Source organism: Gigantopelta aegis, chromosome 15 (genome assembly GCF_016097555.1).
Source record: "Gigantopelta aegis isolate Gae_Host chromosome 15, Gae_host_genome, whole genome shotgun sequence".
In the NCBI taxonomy this organism is placed as follows: Eukaryota; Metazoa; Mollusca; class Gastropoda; order Neomphalida; family Peltospiridae; genus Gigantopelta; species Gigantopelta aegis.
In genome coordinates this window covers 9,769,253-9,793,281 of record NC_054713.1, presented here as the reverse complement: position 1 = coordinate 9,793,281, position 24,029 = coordinate 9,769,253, and the positions used below count along the sequence as shown (strand labels likewise).

Sequence of the window (24,029 nt, the reverse complement as noted above, 5' to 3'; positions counted from 1 at the left end):
TTACGGTTATATGGTGTCAGACATACGGTTAAGGACTACACAGATTTTGAGAGGAAACTTCATGGGTACTCTTTCCGATTAGCAGCAAGGGATCTTTTATTTGCACAACCCACATGCAGGACAGCACAAACCATGGTCTTTGATGAACCAGTTATGGATCACTGGTCGGTGCAAGTGGTTTACACCTACCCATTGAGCCTTGCGGAACACTTACTCAGGGTTTGGAGTCGGTATCTGGATTAAAAATCCCATGCCTCGACTGGGATCCGAACCCAGTACCTACCAGCCTGTAGACCGATGGCCTGCCACGACGCCACCGGGGCCGGTAAAAATGAATAATAACTAAACATTACATTAATTGTTGGAAACCACATCTAGCTATCGCATCACCTTAACTAAACCATGATGGAGTGAAATCCATGTCATGCCTCTCGGCAATTTTAGTTTTTTTTAATTATGGACAATTGCCATAATACAATTATTTTTACAAAATATCATTAACAAATGGAGTATGGTTGAATAACGTACGTTTAGGGATAAAACAAATTATTTTTGTTCAGGTAATACTTAGTTAGACCATAAAATAGGTCAGTGGTCTGTAACAATATGCCTTTAATCAACACATTGCATTATCATTATTATTTAAGTTCATGATGGTCTGTAGAACGTAGGAATTTTAGTTTGTTTCATTTTTCGTCATCTGGACAACAACAACGATGAAATAATTTTATTTATTGGACCTGATATTTATTGTTTACAATCCTGAACACCCGTGAGGAGGAGTTACAGACGGAAGGTGAGATCTTGCTTGGAGATGAACCAGACCTGAAACAAAAGCATAATGCATGTCAGTTAGGACAAGAAAATAGTAGTCGGTCACTGATCAGACCAAAGTTCTAGAATCAGTGCAGTTGTGTGTGTGTGTGCGTGCGTGCGTGCGTGCGTGCGTGCGTGTGTGTGTGTGTGTGTCTGTGTGTGTGTGTGAGACAGAGAGAGAGGGGAGGGGGTGATTGGGCCCGACATTTGTTGCTAGTCTGAGCACACATTACAAATCAACACGACGCCAAAATGTTAGATTAAGCGCACCCGTCGTAAGTCCCGTCAGTGGGCCCATTGGGCTGTTTCTCGTTCCAGCCTGTGCACTACGACTGGTATATCAAAGGTCGTGGTATGTGCTATCATGTCTGTGGGATGGTGCATATAAAAGAGCCCTTACCGCCAATGGCAAAATGTAGCGGGTTTCCTCTCTAAGACTATATGTCAAAATTACCAAACGTTTGACATCCAATAGCTCTAATGGTTTCTTTAAACCAAGCAAACTTTTTAACTTCGGGAGTCGGGAGTTGGGAAAATTATAATGCAATCGTCGAGTTGTCTACCGTTCTGCTGTTAGTTGACAGTCTGAGCCTAGAGCATTACGTTATAGAACAGGATAGTTATCGGTGTCTCGTCTATGACTGTCTGCGACGACTTGCCGCGTATTACATATTTTACGGGAACAATTCTCAACACTGACCCGCAAGTGCGGACTGGAAGCCAGCGTTGTAGTCGCACGCCACCTCGTTGTGGATGTAGTCGCTGCGTTTGTCGACGTACCCCTCGTGTTTGTCCGGCCCCCCGACCAGTGCTCCGTACAGGACGTGGGGGTTAGGGGCGTGGCTGTCAAACTGATCCCAGCCACACGGGGCAGGCATGTTTGGACATGAACTGTAATAATAATAATAATGATGATGATGATGATGATGATGATGATGATGATGATGATGATGATGATGATAATAATAATAATAATCATCATCATCATCTTTATCATCACCGAAATATCACCACTACCACCACTACTGCTACTGATTATGATTATGATAATAATGGTGATAATGATAGTGATACTTGTTATATTAGTACTAATATCAATGATAATAATCTCGATAATAATAATAATAATAATAATAATAATAATAATAGTAGTAGTAGTAGTAGTAGTAGTAGTAGTAGTAGTAGTAGCAGTAGTAGTAGTAGTAGTAGTAGTAGTAGTAGTAGTAGTAGTAGTAGTAGTAGTAGTAGTAGTAGTAGTAGCAGCAGCAGCAGTGATAGTAGTAGTAGTAGTAGTAGTAGTAGTAGTAGTAGTAGTAGCAGCAGCAGTAGTAGTAGTAGTAGTAGTAGTAGTAGTAGTAGTAGTAGTAGTAGTAGTAGTAGTAGTAGTAGTAGTAGTAGTAATAGTAGTAATATAATAAAGGTTGAACAACCCCCCCCCCCCCAAAAAAAAAAAACCGGACAGACAGACAGACAAACAAACAAACAATTAAAGAAAAAAAATATATATAATAATAATAAAATAAATAAAATAAATAAAATAAATAAAATAAAATAAAATAAAATAATGTTCGCAGAAAGAAATGCTATTTTTGATGACCATGACTGGGTCTTATATAATACTAGTCTAGATTCGCGTAATTGTTTGACCGTCAAATAAATGAACCCGGTCGCTGACAAATCCACAAGGTGGGCGCTGGAGGTGCGCACCCCACCTTACTCCACCTCACCCCACCGCCGTAGGCTATGACGACACTACGACACTTAGATAATAACCTTCGTCGTGTTCACCATACCGTAGCGCTAGGGTAGTTTCGAAAGTATAGGGCCGGGATCTTTGGCTGGAACGGGAAAAAGCAGCATGAGTACACACACCTGCTGCTATGATGAGGTCGTACCGGCGGGTTGTGGCCAAACCCAACGACGTAGCTCCTGTGATGTTTGTTGTCGCCGAGCATGAAGTTGATTTGTTTCGTCGCCCACGTCCTGTACGTCGTCGTTTTGATGCCGTCTTCAGCCGCGATCAGAGCAATCAGCGCCGTGTTCGCTGTAAATAAATAGATAAATAATTAAATAAATAAATAAATAAATAAAAAATTAATAATCAAACAAATAAACAAATAAACAAATAAATAAATTAATAATATATTATACAAGATATTATGACAATTTTCGTTCGTTCTGACAGCTTCTCTTTCGATCTGCACCGAAGACCATCTTTTTTGTACTTGCCCAATGCAGCACTTTACATGGATCTTTTTTGCACGCAAGTACAGTCAACTATCGTGCACACATCGTGTTAAATATTGCGTACAAAGATGGATTCCATAATTACAACATCAATGGACGCCGCCATTTTTGTCACTTTAAGTGACTTAATATAGAAGTTGGGAACAGAGTAGTGTAAGGCCACAACACACACAAATACACACGCACTGAGTTTTATTTGTTCCGAGCTTAACTCGGTGGGACCCACTTAATGAATCAAAGTAAAAATCCCCCTCTTCCCCTCACAAAACAAGGCAAATTAGTTGTTTTACTTAACTGCATAATAGTCCAGAGGAAATGTGAATGAGTCGTGCACTTTTTGATAAAAGCATAAAACTTGGTACACACATACTAAACATAATCGATATTAATTTTAAACCTAAAATTGCCCCTAAATATCACAAGGGCCACCAGATATCAGTTTTAATATCCTTAACGTATACTATTTTTGGCTAATTTATACGTCATAATAGTAATAAACATACACAGTGGCCATCTTGAAAAATGGCCGCCATGGCCACCACAGGTCATATTGATAATGCCTCCAATCTTTAAAATATTCTCTATGATGTGCAATCTATCTTGCTTTTATCAAACAGTTCCCGATTAGGTCGTTTTTGTGCACATATCCTATGGACTATAATACAATATACCACACTTCATGAGCCAAAAGTACACGCCCTCTTACCCCCCTCTGCCTCCAAATGCAAATTATGTTTCACTTACCAGCATAACACAATGGCCCCCACTGCATGAGCCAGCCGAGACCGCACTGTGTCTGGTGAACACTGCCTCCCGGCAACCAGTTGTCGACAAACCCCTCGATGTATCTCTTGTACCTATGTTCGTTCGTCGTGTCGTGTTTCTCCTTTGCTATCTCATGCAACAACACCTAAACGACAGAAAGGAAGGAAGGGAGGAAATGTTTTATTTAACGACGCACTCAACACATTTTATTTACGGTTATATGGCGTCGGAAGGGAGGAAATGTTTTATTTAACGACGCACTCAACACATTTTATTTACGGTTATATGGCGTCGGAAGGAAGGAAATGTTTTATTTAACGACGCACTCAAAACATTATATTTATGGTTATATGACGTCGGATTTAATATGGTTAAGCACCACACATATGTTGATAGAGGAAACCCGCTGTCGCCACTTTGTGGGCTACTCTTTTCGATTAGCAGCAAGGAATCTTTTATATGCACCATCCCACAGACAGGATAGTACATGCCACGGTCTTTGTTAAACTAGTTGTGGATCACTGGCTGGAACGAGAAATATCCCAATGGACCCACCGACGCGAATTAATCCTAGATCGATCGCGCATCGGGCGAGCACTTTATCACTGAGCTACGCCTCCATCTCCCATCCCCCCACCCCCAGACGACAGATGCAAACACGTTCACGCCAGGAATGAATGGATGGATGGATGGATGGATGGATGGATGGATGAATGAATGGATGGATGACACCCCAGCAATACATGTTCCCACACATTTTCTTTTTATCTCCCAAGTTCAAAAGACATAAATCTGTGGAAAAACTGGGTAAATCCTCATAAAAGTCAAACTTGATCTGCAAGACACAAAATTTGAGTTCAATATCTTGAGGTGGTGCGGAAAAAACAAAAAGAGTTCGGAATGTTTTGTTGTTTTGATCTACTACATTCAACAGCCATAACTCGTATATATTATTAAAACTAACGATGAAGTCCAAATATACTTAAGGGTTTCGTTAATGGACAATGCTGCCTCGGGGGGTTAAAATCTTAAGTGTTGTGAACGTCCTGGTACAATTGGAAGTAACATATATTCTGTCTGTTCCACCTGGCAACCTCGAATCTTTCCGTCCCATGAGAATTCGTCCGAGTCGCTATGCGAGAAGTCGTGCGCTTTCTGGAGGTATGAGTGGTGTCCTGTCGCCTTGTACAGCCAAGCAGCGCCCCAACACAACTCGTCTGTGTAGCCATCATTCGAACTGAAATACATTACACTGGGTAAAAATCATCTTTGTAGCTACCGTAGAAACTGAAATACGTTATATGTGGTAAACATTGTCTTTGTAGATGCGCTATGAGGAGAAATACGTTATACTAAGTAAAGATCGTCTTTGTAACAGTTGTAGGAACTGAAACACTTTATATTAGGTAAAGATCGTCTTTGTAACAGTCATGGAAACCCGAATACGTTATACTAGGTAACGATCGTCTTTGTAACAGTCGTAGGAACTGAAACGCTTTGTACTAGGTAAAGATCGTCTTTGTAACAGTTGTAGAAAACCGAAATACGTTATACGAGGTAACGATTTAGTTTTAGTTTGTTTGTTTGATTATTTGTTTGTTTGGTAGGTTGGTTGGTTGTTCGATTATGTGTTTGTAAGTCAGGTCGTAAGACAGTAAGTAAGTATGGTACAGGCCGTTGTGTGACCTATCCTGCCATGGACAGCTAATCGGCAGCAGTGGCCCATACGGCAGCAACAGCTTTCTTCTCCATACTCCTACTCACGCGTAGAAGTCCTTGGCTGGCACGGAGTCGGTGTACGTCCCTCTGTAGTGGTAGGCGAAGTCATACAAACTCTTGGCCTTTTCCAGTAACCTCGCTGAGTATGATGGATCTGTATAAATATAAACACTTTCAGCGCATAAAGGCTCCTGTCCTGGACGGATGAGCCGGCGAATGTCGACACCTGCGCCCATCACAGGCGTGTGCTACAACAGCTTGTTCTGAATGTGCACGTTAAAATCTATGACCTGACCTGCGCATAAGGCGCAAATTCCATTATCTGCAATCCGTATACGTAATGCGTAATCCGTAAAAAAACCCTATTCTCTATGGCAACAGGTTGATAAGATTCCATTCTATTTTTGCGTGTTCGTAAGCGTGTGCATACGAGCCTGCGTTATAGATTATACACATATTATATGTGCGTATTTGCGTTATGTTAATTTAAAATGTTCGGCGTTCCGATTACGGACACATGCAAGTTGCGACTAAGACACTAGACAGTGAAACACTTTTGGACCATAATTTATTTATTTTTCAAACTGTCCTAAATACGCAAAATCAATAAGTACTTCTAAAGCAATGCATGTCTCTTCGGGGCGCAACAAATGTGTATATCTGCTTAGCTAAAGGACCATACATCGCCATGATCTCTAACAGTAAATCATAAAGCTATTTATTTATAAATCAAATCACCTCAATATCTTCAGGTATTGTAAAAACCAAAAGTCCGGAGAAAAAAAAATTCTTATCTCCTAAGTTTAAGAGCAATAATTCTGTCATAAATGGGTAAATCGAAATGAAAGTCAATTTTGATCTGTCACAGTGCATCATAAAGCTATTTACAAAATTCCAACTCAATATTTTTAGGCATTGTGAAAAAAAGTTCGAAAAACTATATGTGGGACAGACAGACAGAAGGACGGATATGAAACCTATAGTCCGCGGCCTCGGTAGTGTCAAAGTTACGCGCTGTCGGACATAAGGATGGTAGGTACTGGGTTCGCAGCCCGGTATCGGCTTCCACCCAGAGCGAGTTTTAACGACTCAATGGGTAGGTGCATGACCACTACACCCTCTTCTCTCCTACTAACCACCAACATCTAACCCACTGTCCTGGACAGACAGCCCAGATAGCTGAGGTGTGTGCCCAGGACAGCGTGCATGAACGTTAATTGAATATAAGCACGAAAATAAATTGTAATGAAATGAAATAGTCCCCTGCGAAATGGGACAAACAAGTGTGTTCTGTCACTTTAAGAAGGCAAGATCACCTTTTGTTTTGAAAGCGATCGATCCCGCTGCCATGGCCGCGGCGGTCTCTGCCGACACCTCGGTGCCTCCCGAGCTCCTAGTGACACTGAACGCGGGCCTAGCCATCGTCATCTGTTCGGGTCTGCCCCAGTAGTCGTGATCCTTGTTCCCATCGCCGACCTTAAAGGAAACACAAATACGACCCGAATTCAGCGGGTGCGTAACAATGACAGGGCTTATTCTATTCGAAGACTCTTCCTTCTGCCAAAACGGTCTTATCCTTTATGGGTCCATCATATTCATAATATACATTTTGTATATTTAAGGAAGGAAGGAAGGGAGGGAGGAAGGAAGGAAGGAAATGTTTTATTTAACGACACCCTCAACATATTTTATTTACGGTTATATGGCGTCGGACGTATGGTTAAGGACCACATAAATATTGAGAGAAGAAACCCCCTGTCGCCACTTCATGGGCTACTCTTTTCTGAGAAATAGCCCAATGGGCCCACTGACGACGGGGATCGATCCTAAACCGACCGCGCATCAGGCGAGGGCTTTACAACTGGGCGACATCCCGCTCCTAATGAATATTTAAGTGCTGGGTTGTTAAACATTAATTCATTCTCATTTATGGACTATTTCATATACAACGCCACAACATATGCTGACGTCCAAAAGAAACTATACTATACTATACTGTACTGTACTGTACTGTACTATACTATACTCTACTATACTATACTATACTATACTATACTATACTATACTATACTATACTATACTATACTATACTATACGAATACTCAGAATATGAACACTAAACTATAGCCTACGAATTCTCCGAGAGACTACTGAAGAAATGTTTAAAATATATATTCATAAGAGTGGTGTTTTGGCATGTTGAGAACAAAATTTCATTTCATAAACGCAGAAACATATTTTACTACCATTTTATTTCCATTATCCAAATTGTAAAGGAAATTAAATCAGTTTTTCTTGGTATAGTTTCTTTTCGAAGTCAATATATATATGACGAGCTCTCTCTCTCTCTCTCTCTCTCTTTCTCTGTATGTCTGTCTTGATTGGGTCGAAACTCGCTCCTCTTGAAATCGAATCTTACTGAGCCCAGTCTGTTAGTATGTATGCATGTATGTTTATATGTCTATCTGTCTGTCTGCATGTATGTATGCATGTATGTATGTATGTATGTATGTATGTATGTATGTATGTATGTATGTATGTATGTATGTATGTATGTATGTATATATATATGTGTAAATCTCACCTGAGCCTAGTACACTTTGTTCTGTTCGTCCCAGCACTTGATGAAGTAGTTGAGGTGTCTGTCTGCCTATCTGCCAGTCTGTCTGTATGTATGCATTTACATATGTATGTCTATCTATCTGTCTGTCTGTCTGAATCTCACCTGAGCCCAGTACACTTTGTTCTGGTCATCCCAGCCCTTTACGAAGTAGTCGAGTAGTCGAGTTGTCTGACCGTCTGTTTGTCTGTTTGTCTGTCTGTCTGTCTGTTTGTATGCCTGTCTGTCTGCCTGCCTGCCTGTCTGTATGTCTGTTTGTCTATCTCTCCCTTTCTCTCCAAATCTCACCTGAGCCCAGTACACTTTATTCTGTTCGTCCCAGCACTTTATGAAGTAGTCGAGCGGCCACCTGATTGAGTCATACATGTTGGCGAGCTCGCCTGACGCCACGTATCCGTCCTTGAACTTGATCAAACCCCACAGCAGTGTCGTCGTGGAGAACGCCATGGGGAAGTTGAACTTAACGAAGTCGCCAGCTTAAAAATAAAATAAATATAATTATGACTAAATAACTAAATACATAAATACATTAAGGAGAAGAAGAAGAAGGATTACCACTGGCAAAACATTTAGAGTTTAGAATATGATTGGTTGAAATACCGTGTTGTTGTAAACCTTCATTCATTTCAATTTTGTTTTTTAACTTTACATCGACTTATCGTTCAATTATGCTGTCCTGGAGATACACCCAACTCACTCTGTCTATGACAGGAGTTCACAATTAGTTGTTCGTGAAGATACACCCACCTCACTCTGTCTGTGACAGGAGTTCACGATTAGTTGTTCGTGAAGATACACCCACCTCACTCTGTCTGTGACAGGAGTTCACGATTAGTTGTTCGTGAAGATACACCCACCTCACTCTGTGTATGACAGGAGTCCATGATTAGTTGTTCGTGAAGATACACCCACCTCACTCTATGACAGGAGTTCACGATTAGTTGTTCGTGAAGATACACCCATCTCTCTATGTCTATGACAGGAGTCCATGAGTAGTTGTTCGTGAAGATACACCCACCTCACTATGTCTATGACAGGAGTTCATGATTACTTGTTCGTGAAGATAAACCCACCTCACTCTGTCTATGACAGGAGTTCATGATTACTTGTTCGTGAAGATACACCCATCTCACTCTGTCTATGACAGGAGTTCACGATTAGTTGTTCGTGAAGATACACCCATATCACTCTGTCTATGACAGGAGTTCACGATTAGCTGTTCGTGAAGATACACCCATCTCACTCTGTCTGTGACAGGAGTTCACGATTAGTTGTTCGTGATCAGTTGTTCATGATTAGTTTTTCGTCATTAGTTGTTCATGATTAGTTGTTCGTGATTAGCTGTTCATGATTAGGTTTTCGTGATTAGTTGTTCGTGATTAGTTGTTCATGATTAGTTGTTCGTGATTAGTTGTTCGTGAAGATACACTCATCTCACTCTCTCTATGACAGGAGTTCATGATTAGTTGTTCGTGATTAGTTGTTTATGATTAGTTGTTTGTGATCTGTTGTTCGTGAAGATACACCTATCTCACTCTGTCAATGACAGGAGTTCATGATTAGTTGTTCGTGATTAGTTGTTCATGATGAGTTGTTCGTGATGAGTTGTTCGTGATTAGTTGTTCGTGATTAGTTGTTCGCGATTAGTTGTTCGTGATTAGTTGTTCGTGATCAGTGATTAGTTGTTCGTGATCAGTTGTTCGTGATTAGTGAAAGAAAAATCGGAATACTTTCCAAATGAACTTATAAAACTTTGCATCTTGCTCTGGGTACTACCGGCCTTAAGGACAATAGCTTAAAGGGACTTTCCTGGGTTTTCTGCAATTTTTAAAGATGTTATCGACTAATAAAATGTTTCTACGATTAAACTGACATATTAAATATATTTTCTTGTTTAGAATATTAGCGGCTGTATATTAAACATGTTTCTGATCGTTCTAATATCGGTATTCGTATGACCTTAGTGTTTCTACTATGTTGTGGTGATGTACATCCTAATCCAGGACCAGGTGGTAATCATATATCCATTGTTCACGTGAATGCTTGTAGTTTAAGAGACAAACTTGATTTAATTAATGCCGAACTAATGACATAATTTGTATTTCTGAATCATGGTTGAATCCAAATATTACAAATAATGAAATAGTTATTCCGAGATGCCATGCTCCTGCCCGCAAAGATCGGCTGACTAGAGGTGGTGGTGTAGCTATTTATGTCAAAGAAAATATTTATTTTCAGTATATGCCAGACATAGAACGAGACGGCCTTGAAGCAGTGTGGATTACTATTTGCTTTAATAATCAGAATGTACTTGTTGGCTGTTTTTACCGATCTGATTATAGTAAAGCATATTGGGATTTAATCTCGGATTCATTACAATCTGCTAATGATGAAAACTCTTGTCGTGGGTGATTTTAATGAAGATTTGTTACGTCCATTCCATCCTCAAATTGATCACGTTTGTCAGTTCTTTGGATGATATCAGATTATTACCGAGCCGACACGAATCACACCAACTTCTAGAACTCTTATCGATTTGATTTTTGTCTCGTCCCTTGAGTTGGTATTCGAAATGGGTGTATTGTCTCCATTTTGTAGTGATCACTGTGCTACGTACGTTCTTCTCAATTTTAAAACTAAAAAAGCAAATTGTTACCAAAGAGTAATTTATGATTATAAAAATACCAATAATCAAGGTTTACAAAATAGTTTACATTATGATTGGGAAAGTATAGTTATTAGTAAATATGTAAATATTATAGCAAACTTATTAATTGATACTATAACACATTTTTATAATGAATTTATTCCACACAAAACTTTTACTATTAGGCGTAATGATGCTCTTTGGATGAATGGAAATATTAGAAAATTAATGAGAAACCGAAATAAATTTCACAATAAGGCTGAAGATAGAAATACACCGAAGGATTGGGAGTCCCTTAGCGAGGAGCGAAATAAAGGAATTGTTTACGAAGAGGCGGAAGATATTGTAAATATATTGAATGATTATTTTGTTACTCAAGCCAGAGTTGAAAATCCGGATAAAGATGTACCAGATAAATATAAAGCCATTAACAAATTGAGTGAAATTTCAATAAAAGAAGAAGAGTTAAACGACATATTGAAGTCATTAGACGTAAGAAAAGCTAACGGTCCAGACATGATTGGTAATAGAATTATTAAAATTTTCGGAAAACATTTAATCAAACCACTTACAAAATTGTTTAACATGTCTTTAATGTATTCCATTTTTCATGATACTTGGAAACAATCGTTTATAATTCCAATCCATAAGAAAGGCAGCATTCACTTGTGTAATTATTACAGACCAGTGGCTCTCACCAGTTGTTTATAAAAAATATTCGAAACGTGTGTCTTAAAATATGTATCCAATTTCTTCTTGGAAAACAATATAATATCTAATTTGCAATCTGGATTTAGGTCTGGTGATTGTACATTGTCTCAACTGACCGATCTTTATAATTTTATTTTACAAACATTGGATGAGGGCAAATACGTCAAAGCGGTATTCTGTGGTATTAGTAAGGCTTTCGATCGTGTGTGGCATAAAAGATTAGTATATAAATTACACACTAATGGACTTAGTGGAATACTTTTACTGTGGTTTGAAAGTTACTTAGAAAAACGAATGCAGAAGACTGTGATCAATGGGTTTAAATCTGATAATAAGCCTATTTCGGCAGGAGTGCCTCAGGGAGGAGTGCCAGGGCCACTTTTATTTCTAGTTTATATAAATGTTATAGTGGATAATATTGAGAGTAATATTAAATTATTTGCAGACGACACTTCTCTCTATGTAGTTTTAGATGCTTATCAAGTAGGATGTCGTACAATAAATTCTGATCTTAGTTTGTTATCAAGCTGGGCGGAGAAGTGGCAGGTTGAATTTTCACCAGGAAAAAGAGAATCAATCACATTTTCTAGAAAGATCCACAAGCAGATCCAACCAGATATATTCTTATGAGATACAAAAATAACTTATGTAAACAATCATAAACATATTGGTCTTACATTCCAAATGGACGGCCAATGGCATTGCCACATAGAACAGCTTGTTTATAAAGTTAGCCCAATGATAAATTGTCTCCGTAGTTTAAAGTAGCATCTAAAAATGAAAACACTAGAAACATTACATAAATCTTTTATTTTGCCAGTATATGATTATTGTGATTATATTTGGGATAATTGTACAGAAGCCCAAGCAAATATATTAGAAACACTTCAGTTGGACGCCCTTCGTACAATATGTGGTGCTGTTAGAGGAACAAGACATGAGAAAATGTATAGCGAAACTGGATTCAGTCCTTTAAACCAACGTCGTGTATTTCATAAAATATGTACCTTTTATAAAGTGGTTAAAGGCATAACTCCACAGTATTTATCATCACTGGTACCCCAAACAGTTTCTGGAAATTACTCACTCCGTAATGCTGACCAAATGCAATATATTCACGCTAGAACAGAATTATACAGAAAATCGTTTTTATCCTCATCAGTTCATGAGTGGAATAGTATTGATGAAAATATAAGACTGTGACGGTACATGCTCTTAAATTTGTTTCGCCTGTGGCGATTTTAATTGTGTTAGAGGGCCGTGTGCAGTTTATTGCCCGTAGCCCAGGTAGGCAACTTGTTACGTAATACTTCGCGCGATCGGACATTTCAATATGCACTTAGTCCAGCTGTGGAGGCCATGTGGCGAGTAGTTACGTAATACCTCTGCGAGTGCGGGTTTTACAACCGTGATTTGGCGACGATGGCGTCAGTAAGTCTGACGATCAGAGAGAAATATACCGACTCCAGTAGAGTTGGAATATCAGATGATAGGGGGAGGTACCGCCTTGTACCCCCAGGCGTATTCTGATTTATAATAAATAGCTAGGATTTAGAGATATCTAGGAGAATGAGAAAACGACGGCTCCCAGGGAACGTTAGTCCGTTTGGACTTTGGTAAATATTATTTCTGCTCTGTGTATAACCTTGATGTGATTGATGTGACTTTAACTATTTTGATACTGTATTATACAAATATTCTTTAGACAGTGTCTTCGGTCATCTGACGAAGTAAATCGTAGACTTTTAGTTCTAACATTATATGAGTATTTGGTAATATAAGCTTAGCCAGTCATCCTAGACGACCTAGGTACACTGTAGGTTATTGTCTTTATTGTGATCGGTACCAGTATTAATTCTGTGTCACAAGGTTACTGAATGAGTAGTTAGGGTTAATTAAAAATTAACCCGTTAGGAATAGAGCTGTAATTCCTTCATTAATTAAGTTCCCCTGGAAGCGTTCCTAAATTATCACACGTTACTGAACGAGTAGTAAGGGTTAATTAAAAATTAACCAGTTAGGAATGGTGTTGTAATTCCTTTATTAATTAACTTCTCCTGGAAACGTTTCTCAATTATCACACGTGTGGGTGTGGTGTAACGGTGAAGTGATTCGCATATTGTGTAACTAGACACCCAGAGATTAACTAATTAAGTGATCAGTTCTGGGTTGTTATTATTGTTGTTATTAATTAACTACTACGGCTGTACATTTGTCAGCGTAGATTAATACAGATTCCAAAGTGTATTGTGTTTTTGTTGTGTTTCTAGAGGACTAACGTGCTATAATTATATATACTTATAAGATCGTATCTCTGATCATACCTAGAGACGAGCCATACTAGGGTTTAACCGCCTGTTACAGAGAGATCTAATAGATATACAGTTAGGAGAGATATTTTGATAATCGTGTTTTATTCAGTTACGGGAATTATAGAATCCCCGTGACAAAGACAAATAGAATCTTTTAGAAAATTAAAAAAATTGTATATTCCCGCAGAGAAATGGGTTAAATAAGACTTTTTTAGAATTCGGATCACGCCTAAACCAAATAATTCATTGGTGACTTCGTTTCGAATGCAGTGACCTCAACGCTCATATATATACGAGACATATTTATGATAATTCCATTTGTAGTTGTGGACACCCATATGAAGATACATTACATTTCCTATTTGTCTCTCCTCTATATGATAACATTCGTACAAAAATGTATTTTTATAATGGTGGTTTTGATCTCCATACAGTGCTATATGGTAATAATGATTACCCTCTTGTCCTTAATTTACGTATAGCAGAATATATTCATAACTTTTTCGAATTGTCAAAACGCTTCACGTTTTAATTTCTTAAAGCCATTTATCCTACATCGCATTGTCACTTGCAAGTTTGGCTGTTGTACTGTGGGCGGTGGGCGAGAATAACTGATGTAAGTTAATATTATGAAATCGGGTATATTTATGTACGTGGGTACGTGTACGCATGGACAAGTACATTAATCTAATGGTCATTTAGACTTGTTTTTATGTTTGAGTGAAAATTATGTAATTGTTTCTAATTCTCTGAAGAACATGTCAACTGATATATGTGTATATTATAAATTGTATGTAACAAAGTATGTGTGGAGAGGCATAGGTATAGGTCAATGGCCTGTTTGCCAATCCATTTCTTTTGTGACATAAATATTGTTTAAACATCGTTCTAATATTTGTACTAGGTTAATTTTCATTTTATTTCCTAAAAACATCCAGTTTGGGCTTCTTACAAATATTAAGACGACCAAAAACACATTTAATATACAGGCACTGATATTCTAAACAAGAAAATGTATTTAATATGTACGTTTAATCGTAGAAATGTTTTATTAGTCGGAAACATCTTACAATGCAGCAAACTCAGGAATGTCCCTTTAACTACTAATAGCTTAAATGTTAGTCGGAAACATGTAAGTTTCTATCTCATGGTCCATTCCTTGACGTGGCGGGGTAGCTTTCATGTCTCAATGACTTGGATAGCTATACCAGCTGGATCATCAGCTCCTGGTAGGGTCACCCAAGCTGGACTGGTCAACGGGTAGAGACTAGACTAATATGGACCGGACAGACAGAGGATGTGAGTCAAGAAAGACAACTGTCTAGGAGAAGCAAACTCCAAAATCAAAACCTGGCTGGAGAGGCTCAGAATCCTAGTAAGGAAACTCTCCTAGGAGAAGGAAAACTCCAAACCCAAACCATGTCCACTGAAGTCAGAGTACAGAAGCTATACATCAGCATTCGCGTGGAAACCGAAAGGAAATGTCTATACATTCACCAAGCTCTATGATGATCATCATGCAAGTTTAATATTATGAATGAACTCCAAAATAAATGGAAGTCTGTATCTCATAAGAGCCTATGTATATGACTCAGCTATTTAAACAGTGACAGTTTTTAACACATAAGCACACACTAGCCGTACTCTCACACACAGTATAGAGGTTTCGCAACCATGGCATTAATGTTACGGATAAGCATAATGGACCAAATTTGCCAAGCTTGTTTATGTGTAACCCGAGTACTCCGACTGTAGAGGGCTAGACGGACATTTGGACAGATATTTATAGACTCTGCCTGTTGTGCAATCCTTTCGACTTTTTTTCTGATCAATAAAATATACTCTGTCAAAAAAGAAACGCACAGGTGATAGGGAAAGACGAAAAATGTTTGATTTTACAAAATATCGTTTTGTTTTCTACAATGTTGCTGAATGACCATGTTTGTGAATGTTTCTGGAATGGGACAGCATGCCCAAATGCACCCTAGAACAAATTTAACGCACGTTGTGGCACGTTGTGGCACGTTGTGCGACAATTGCAGGAAATCGGCGTGAAATGGTCAGATTTTGGCGAATGCACGTGACACTCGGGGACACGATTGGTGTAGTGATGGGTATTTAAAGCTGCAATGCTTGCAATGATGACTCGTTTCCATTTAGACGTAGACGAGTTACAAGATGCCAAGACTAAGCCTGTCGAATCGAAATATTGCAATAGGCCGCCTCAGGTTAGGTGAATCGCAGTTAGCAGTCGCACACCACGTGAATGTCCACCAGAGCTGCATTTCACGTCTCTGGGACAGGTACCAGCAGTTTCAATAAGCTGAAGACCGGCCCAGAAGTGGAAGACCTTGCATAACAACTGCAGCACAAGATCGCTACATCCGGGTTCTGCACTTGCGTCATCGAACTGCCGAATTATTCCACTTTGTACTAAAGAGATAATTCCATGAATATTTCGCCTATGCGTTTCTTTTTTAGACAGAGTATATTTAAAAACTAAAACAGATATTCAGCCCTCCCTCTAAAGTCAGAGTACTCGGGCTACTTTATGTACTACACACGTGCCCTACACGTTTAGCATGCAGCCATGCTTCTTGTGACCTGATGACCCCTATATGATAACTCGAAGTGTTAGTAAATCACTACCTGATAACTCCTCCGTTGCTAGCATGATAACCTTGGCGTTGCTATGTGTTATCAGGTCGCTAGGAAATGAGTTGTGTGCATGGCGGACATTTGCTAAATCTTCAGGTAGGTCGTTTCCTCATTTGTTAAATATTAAATTACTGCAATAATTGTTGAACTGCATAAATAAATATAACATTTACACTTCCCATAACATCAAATTACCTCTTATTTTGTCTATTCTCCATTATTCGCGCCCATTCTGAACTAGCCTGAGGTTTTACTTAAACAGTTTGAAAAAAAAATGAAAAAAGCAAGCAGCTTCATGAAAAGAATGTTTACATTGAGAACAGCGTCTGACGTCACAGCCACCAGCAGCCAGTGATGTAGATCTTCTTTAGATTGCATATAAACTTGCGTTTATTTTAAGAAAACAAGGTTCACAAATTGTAATATTGTGACACAACAGACTTTAAAATATAATTAAACAATTTTATTTAAAATTTGGAAATAGTTTGGCTGGCTTCCTAAGATGTTTTCAGGCGCCTGTTATTATCCGACTTTCGGTAGTATTTTCTACACGATAATACTAATAGTTTCTATATTTGACTGAAACATTACAAAAACATAACTTGAAAGGGGTTGCATTATCAACATAAATGATCAGGTTGAAGCTGAACCTCGCGTGTTACACTGTCATCTGAACCTCGCCAAATAACCACATTATAAAAAATGTTGTAACCTGATGTTCTAAATATATTTACAAAGCTTAAACACCTTGCGTCTAAGAACAAAGAGGCTTCATAAACAGATCCCATTAATATAGTCCGGTAACAGTACTAAATATACCTGCCTCGGTGGCGTCGTGGTTAGGCCATCGGTCTACAGGCTGGTAGGTACTGGGTTCGGATCCCAGTCGACGCATGGGATTTTTAATCCAGATACCGACTCCAAACCCTGAGTGAGTGCTCCGCAAGGCTCAATGGGTAGGTGTAAACCACTTGCACCGACCAGTGATCCATAAATGGTTCAACAAAGGCCATGGTTTGTGCTATCCTGCCTGTGGGAAGCGCAAATAAAATATCCATTGCTGCTAATCGGAAGAGTAGCCCATGTAGTGGCGACAGTGGGTTTCCTCTCAAAATCTGTGTGGTTCTTAACCATATGTCTGACGCCATATAACCGTAAATAAAATGTGTTGAGTGCGACGTTAAATAAAACACTTTTTATTTTTTTTATTAGTATATATTATTACTTTTTCTTACACACCCGTTGGTGAGAACACCATGCGTTATTTTAATAACACATAGTTGTTTACACACGTACATGTGTTAATAATTTCAAGACATACGACTGGCTGCACCCTAGGTGATGACCAGGTCACCTATGACATACGTCCAATAATAAACAGCAAGGTGAAAATCTATTCCACTGTGACGTATAGTTAACCTGGAAACCATGTGTTTGTGACGCGTAAGTCAGCTACAAGTGCAACGACTGTAAATAACCTTTAGTCGAAAAAGATGTTAAAATTTCCTTAAAACCTGGGTTTTTTTTAGGATATGTAAGAAATAGAATGATACATTCGTGTCCGTTAGATACCATTTATCTCACAACTCGTTGTTTGAAAACGTATCAAACTCGCTTTCGCTCGTTAGATACATTTTAAAACAACTCGTTGTGAGACAAATGGTACCTTACGACCAGTCATGTATTATTCTCTATTTATATTATATATTAGCCACCAAATTCAATACATGTCGCTCGTATTTTAATCGTAAAGAGCGGAAAGCAAACGGCAGTGACGTCAATCTCTATACTTAAAGTGGTGACCAATCACTATCCGTAGCCCAGTGGTAAAGCGTTCGCTTGATGTACGATCGGTCTGGGATCGATCCCCGTCGGTGGGCCCATTGGGCTATTTCTCACTCCAGCCAGTGCACCACGACTGATATATCAAAGGACGTGGTATGTGTTATCCTGTGTATGGGATGGTGCATATAAAATATCCCTTGCTGCTAATCCAAAAGAGCAGCCCATGAAGTGGCGACAGCGGGTTTCCTCTCTTAATATCTGTGTGGTCCTTAACCATATGTCCGATGCCATATAACTGTAAATAAAATGTGATGAGTGCGTCGTTAAATAAAAGATTTCCTTCCTTCCTTCCAACATTGGGGTGTATTAATTATCTTCGGAGATACGGGTTGGCAGTGCCCACACCCACCCCTAACTCTGAAGATAAAACACAAACAACAAAGGTTTTGTAAGAGGGTACACAGGATAAAATTGCATACTTGGAAATATTGGAAAGTAATGGATACATGTTTTTAAAGAAAAATTATAGTAAAAGAACTTCTGTAATAAATTTAACCCATAACCACCTAATAAGGGTATTAATGATCTGTTTTATTTTTTGTTACGTACCCTCAAATAATTTTCTGGCAGAAAATCTGGATGATAGAACACCCACTCCGCTTAGCTTAGCTATTTACAAGTTATCGCATATTTCTTCTTTTTTTTTCTCCAGATGCTTGACATTGTGATTATATAAAATTGATTTTCCGACGTCAAGAGTTAGGATGACATACGAACATTAACCTATTTAATACAACAAAAACATACATTGCGCACATTCCAAAATGATTTTAATTTTTTTTTTAAATATATGCGGTAACTTGTGATATCATTATCAATGTTCCGGGGCGGGACGTAGCCCAGTAGTAGAGCGTCCGTTTGATGCGCGATCGGTTTTGGATCGATTCCCGTCGGTGTGCCTATTGGGCTATTTCTCATATCCATCCAGAGCATCACGACATATATCAAAGGCCGTGGTATGTGCGATCATGATGGTGCATATAAAAGAGCCCTTGCTCCGAATGGAAAAAAAAAAAGCGGTTTTCTCTCTAAGACTATATGACAAAATAACCAAATGTTTGACATTCAGTAGACGATGATTAGTAAATCAGTGTGCTCTAGTGGTGTCGTTAAACAAAACAGAAGCAAGTGACTTCTTATTTCTTGCTTTTTTTTCTCCAAATGCAATGCATTGTGATTATAATTATTTATTTATTTAAACTTATGTTTCGTGCTTATATCCAATTAAGGTTCAAGCACGCTGTCCTGGATACACACCTCAACTATCTCGGTTGTCTGTCCAGGACAGTAGGATAGTTGTTAGTGGTTAGATGTTAGTGAGAGCGAAAAGGGTGTAATGGTACAAGCACGCTGTCCTGGATACACACCTCAACTATCTCGGTTGTCTGTCCAGGACAGTAGGATAGTTGTTAGTGGTTAGATGTTAGTGAGAGCGAAAAGGGTGTAATGGTACAAGCACGCTGTCCTGGATACACACCTCAGCTATCTAGGTTGTCTGTCCAGGACAGTAGGATAGATGTTAGTGGTTAGATGTTAGTGAGAGCGAAAAGGGTGTAATGGTACAAGCACGCTGTCCTGGATACACACCTCAGCTATCTAGGTTGTCTGTCCAGGACAGTAGGATAGATGTTAGTGGTTAGATGTTAGTGAGAGAGAAAAGGGTATAGTGGTACAAGCACGCTGTCCTGGATACACACCTCAGCTATCTCGGTTGTCTGTCCAGGACAGTAGGATAGATGTTAGTGGTTAGATGTTAGTGAGAACGAAAAGGGTGTAATGGTACAAGCACGCTGTCCTGGATACACACCTCAGCTATCTGGGTTGTCTGTCCAGGACAGTAGGATAGATGTTAGTGGTTAGATGTTAGTGAGAGAGAAAAGGGTGTAGTGGTCTTATACCTACCGTTTGAGTCGCTAAAACTCGCTCTGGTTGGGAGCCGGTATCGGGGCTTTGAACGCTGTACCTACAAGCCTCATGTCCGATTGCTTAACCGCGACACCACCGAGGATGGTTGTGGTTGTAAAATTGATTTTCCGACGACAAGAGTTAGGATGACATACCAACATTAACCTATATATACATCATTATTCATGTGTCACCTTTCAAAAAGCCTACTCTCAATTTTGTTTCACATTCTCGTGGTTTAAATAATTAAAATTCAGAATATTCATTATTTGCAGCACAACATAAACACAGAACCCCTCTCGGCGACGTGAACGTGATTATTACTGACGTGTCCATATGTGGATTAAATAAGCGCCCACAATAACAAGAGAGTTACGTGACATGCGTGGGAGGTGAACTGTATAATTAATTGCAAACCTAAATACACAGAATTCACAATAAAACGAACGTTAAGTAATACTATATTGTTGAACGGATGTCGATCTCTATTTGCGGACGCCAAAAGGTTGTGTAAATTCGTATCAACTCGCCCCATCGCGGATCGTTATTATAGGTTGTATTATTGCAAGTAAAATCCCATAGGCGAACATGTTAACGTATCTAGTTACAAACACTATAATACAATATATTAACCAAATTATGAGACATAAATATCAGTATTACTCCCCTCCACCCCCGAAGGTATCAACTGAAGAAAATAAGAGCTTTCGATTTTGATTTTCCCCATTATAGGTTGTACTACACCTACTAAAATCCCATAGACGACAAAGTTAACGTATGTAGTTTAAAAAAACCTACATGTATAATACAATATATGAATCAAACTATGACCCATAAAATAAATATCAGTACTACAACCACTCCCTCAAAGTATTAACTGAAGAAAGTGGAACCGTTAGTGGCACATTTTCGATTTTCTCCTGTATAGGTTGTACTACTCCAAACAAAAAACCCATAGGCAACAATGTTAACGTGTGTAGTCAAAAACACTGTGATACAGTTGTAACAATATATTAACCAGACTATGATCCGTAACTATCAGTAATACAACCCCTTCCTCAGCGTATTAAATGTAGATAGTGGGACCTTTCATGGCTAATTTTTTTTTCTCCACTATAGGTTGTATTACACCAAATAAAATCCCGTAGGCAACAATGTTAACGTATGCAGTTAAAAACACTATAATACAACTAAATTATGACCCATAAATATTACTACTGCAACCCCTTCCTCAACGTATTAACTGACGATTCAAATACTTATATTTTGTCAGGTTAAAAAATGTTTTTTTTCTCTCAAAATGTCCACGAAGACCAGGTATTACGTCAAGTGTATAATATAGGGGAAGGTCTTTGTATAGGCAGCTTATATAAAGACCTTTCCCTATATTATACAATTGACCTAGTACCTGGTCTACAAATGTTTGCCTGTTGACCAATTCCATCTGTTAATATACTCACAGAAATACATATTGTTTAAACCAAGAAAGTGAGACCTTTCGTGGCTCATTTTCGATATAACTGGATGTTTTGCAACATCCATAGTTTCGCAAGCAATTGTTTTACATGGCTACTTGACACAGAGTACTAGATGAAATAACATTGCATACATTTATTGCAAACATTTGGTCAGTAGACACATAGTCATCACAGGAATCCCGCTATATTTATTTCCATTAGCATCAAGGATTATTTTATATCCTCAGAATCGAGGTTAAAAAGAAATGTAAACGTCTTTCCCACCTAAAACGTATGTGCTCGTAGTTAGCTTAGAGAAGGAAGGAAATGTTTTATTTAACGACGCATTCAATACATTTTATTTGTGGTTATATGGCGTCAGACATATGGTTAAGGACCATACAGATATTAAGTAAGGAAACCCGCTGTCGCCACTTCATGGCCTACTCTTTTCGATTAGCAACATCCCACAGACAAGATAGTACATACCACGGCCATTGTTACACCAGTTGTGGAGCACTGGCTGGAACGAGAAATAGCCAAATGGGACCATCGTCGGAGATCGATCCTAGACCGACCGCGCATCAAGCGAACGCTTTACCATTGGGCTGCGTCCCGCCCCCTAGTTATCTTAAACGTCACAGAAAAATTAATTTTGATTGTGCTTAAATCAGTGAATGGTATGACTGTGGCTACTGCATCATCACTGTGGAGCAGCAATCGTATAAATTATATAAATAAATGCCAATTTTCAACACTTCAAATTAAATCCAATCTACAGTGTGAGCAACACACATTGCAATAACTTCGATCTCTAAGATTACTCTGTTCCATCCTCCCTCCCTCCCCCCCCCCCCCCTCTCTCTCTCTCTCTCTCTCTCTCTCTCTCTCTCTCTCTCTCTCTCTCTCTCTCTCTCTCTCTCTCTCTCTCTCCCCCCTCTCTCTCTCTCTCTCTCTCTCTCTCTCTCTCTCTCTCTCTCTCTCTCTCTCTCTCTCGTTTTACTTTCTTCCATTATTTAACTCATTTTATTTTATTTCCAAGTTTCACTGTTAACCCCATTTATCATATAATTTTTATGCATTCATATATCCATGGATGTTTTTTCTTGTTTCATAAGCTACACCAGTAGTCCAGTCTGTAAATTGAAATGAGCTGTCTTTCCCAGTTCTCCTCTGTCACCATGGAGTTTGATTTGTATGATTGTTTCGATAAGCCACTCAGATTGTCTCAAACCTTGATAGGTTGGGCACTGCTGTAGGATGTGCTCCGGTGTTTGGTCTTCTTTATCTTTGAGATATTTTATTGATCAGACAAAAAGTCAAAAGGATTGCACAACAGGCAGATCCTATATAAGTGCTCTCCTTTTGCAAGTTGGTGGAGGTGCTAGCTTTTGAACATGTAGCATTTAGTCTGTTGTGGCCTTTACTGCTTTGGAGATGTTTCCTGAGGGGAACTTAACAAACACGCCTGCACCTCCATGGATATTAGTACTGTTATAATATGCTACAATCACCGTATATATCAATATGTTTCATATTTTATAGAATCATTTGTCGTAACATGACTGTAACGTAGTGATACAAGGGCCCCATCCCTGACACTATCGTATTTGTTTCTGAGGTAATAGACTTGTTTAAAAACATGTTTTTAAAATCTGCGTATATGTTAGAAGGTATTAAGACGTTTTTTTCAGAAATAAGAAGGGCTGAGCGAAGCGGAGCCCGTTCTTAATTTCGAAAAAACGTTTTAAGCCTTCTAAACGATTTAGACGGCATCTCATAAGTTCATTACCTGATATGGGCGTGGCAAATGTCGTTGCGTGTTCGCGCCAGTTTTGTTGACGTCATTCGTACAGCTCTTGGCGATGATATCTGGCCAATTGTGACGAAGTAATTTTGATAACGTCACTTGTTACTGAGACGGCTTTTTTTGGTGTGTCTTCCCGATTAAGACGATCGAAATACTGGTATCCGATTGGTTGAATTGGAGAGAAATCGAGGAAATGCCGTCTAATATATGAACAATAGCTAATATGTGTACACTGGGCACCCCGCTTGAACTTGTCCACGACCCTGAGGCATTATATACTTTTAAACTGGATCGAGCCAATACAACCCGAATCTGATGTTAACATGTGGACAGACTTACCATCATACCAGCCCCCGGACAGGTCTCGACCATCTGGCGACGAATCGTGAACGGCCGAATCACCACGCCAAGGGATTCGATTGTTTCGCGGAAGGACACCTGATCTCTGTGCCTCGTAGAAGAGAATCGACTTGTGTAACACTTCCTTGTAGTTGTACCGGCCTGCGCCGTAACACAT

At 39.0% G+C, this 24,029-nt stretch overlaps 1 protein-coding gene across 1 annotated transcript; it reads right to left on the bottom strand.

The window, feature by feature from the left end:
• Window positions 1-730: 730 nt before the first annotated feature.
• Window positions 731-24,029, bottom strand: LOC121390338 (endoglucanase E-4-like). Its single transcript, XM_041522131.1, has 9 exons — window positions 23,852-24,029; window positions 8,456-8,643; window positions 6,864-7,023; window positions 5,593-5,701; window positions 4,915-5,065; window positions 3,808-3,973; window positions 2,689-2,860; window positions 1,517-1,707; window positions 731-825 (listed from the first exon to the last, which is right to left on the bottom strand). The coding sequence occupies exons 1-9, from the start codon at window positions 24,027-24,029 to the stop codon at window positions 755-757; spliced, it is 1,386 nt and encodes a 461-aa protein (XP_041378065.1). The 3' UTR covers window positions 731-754.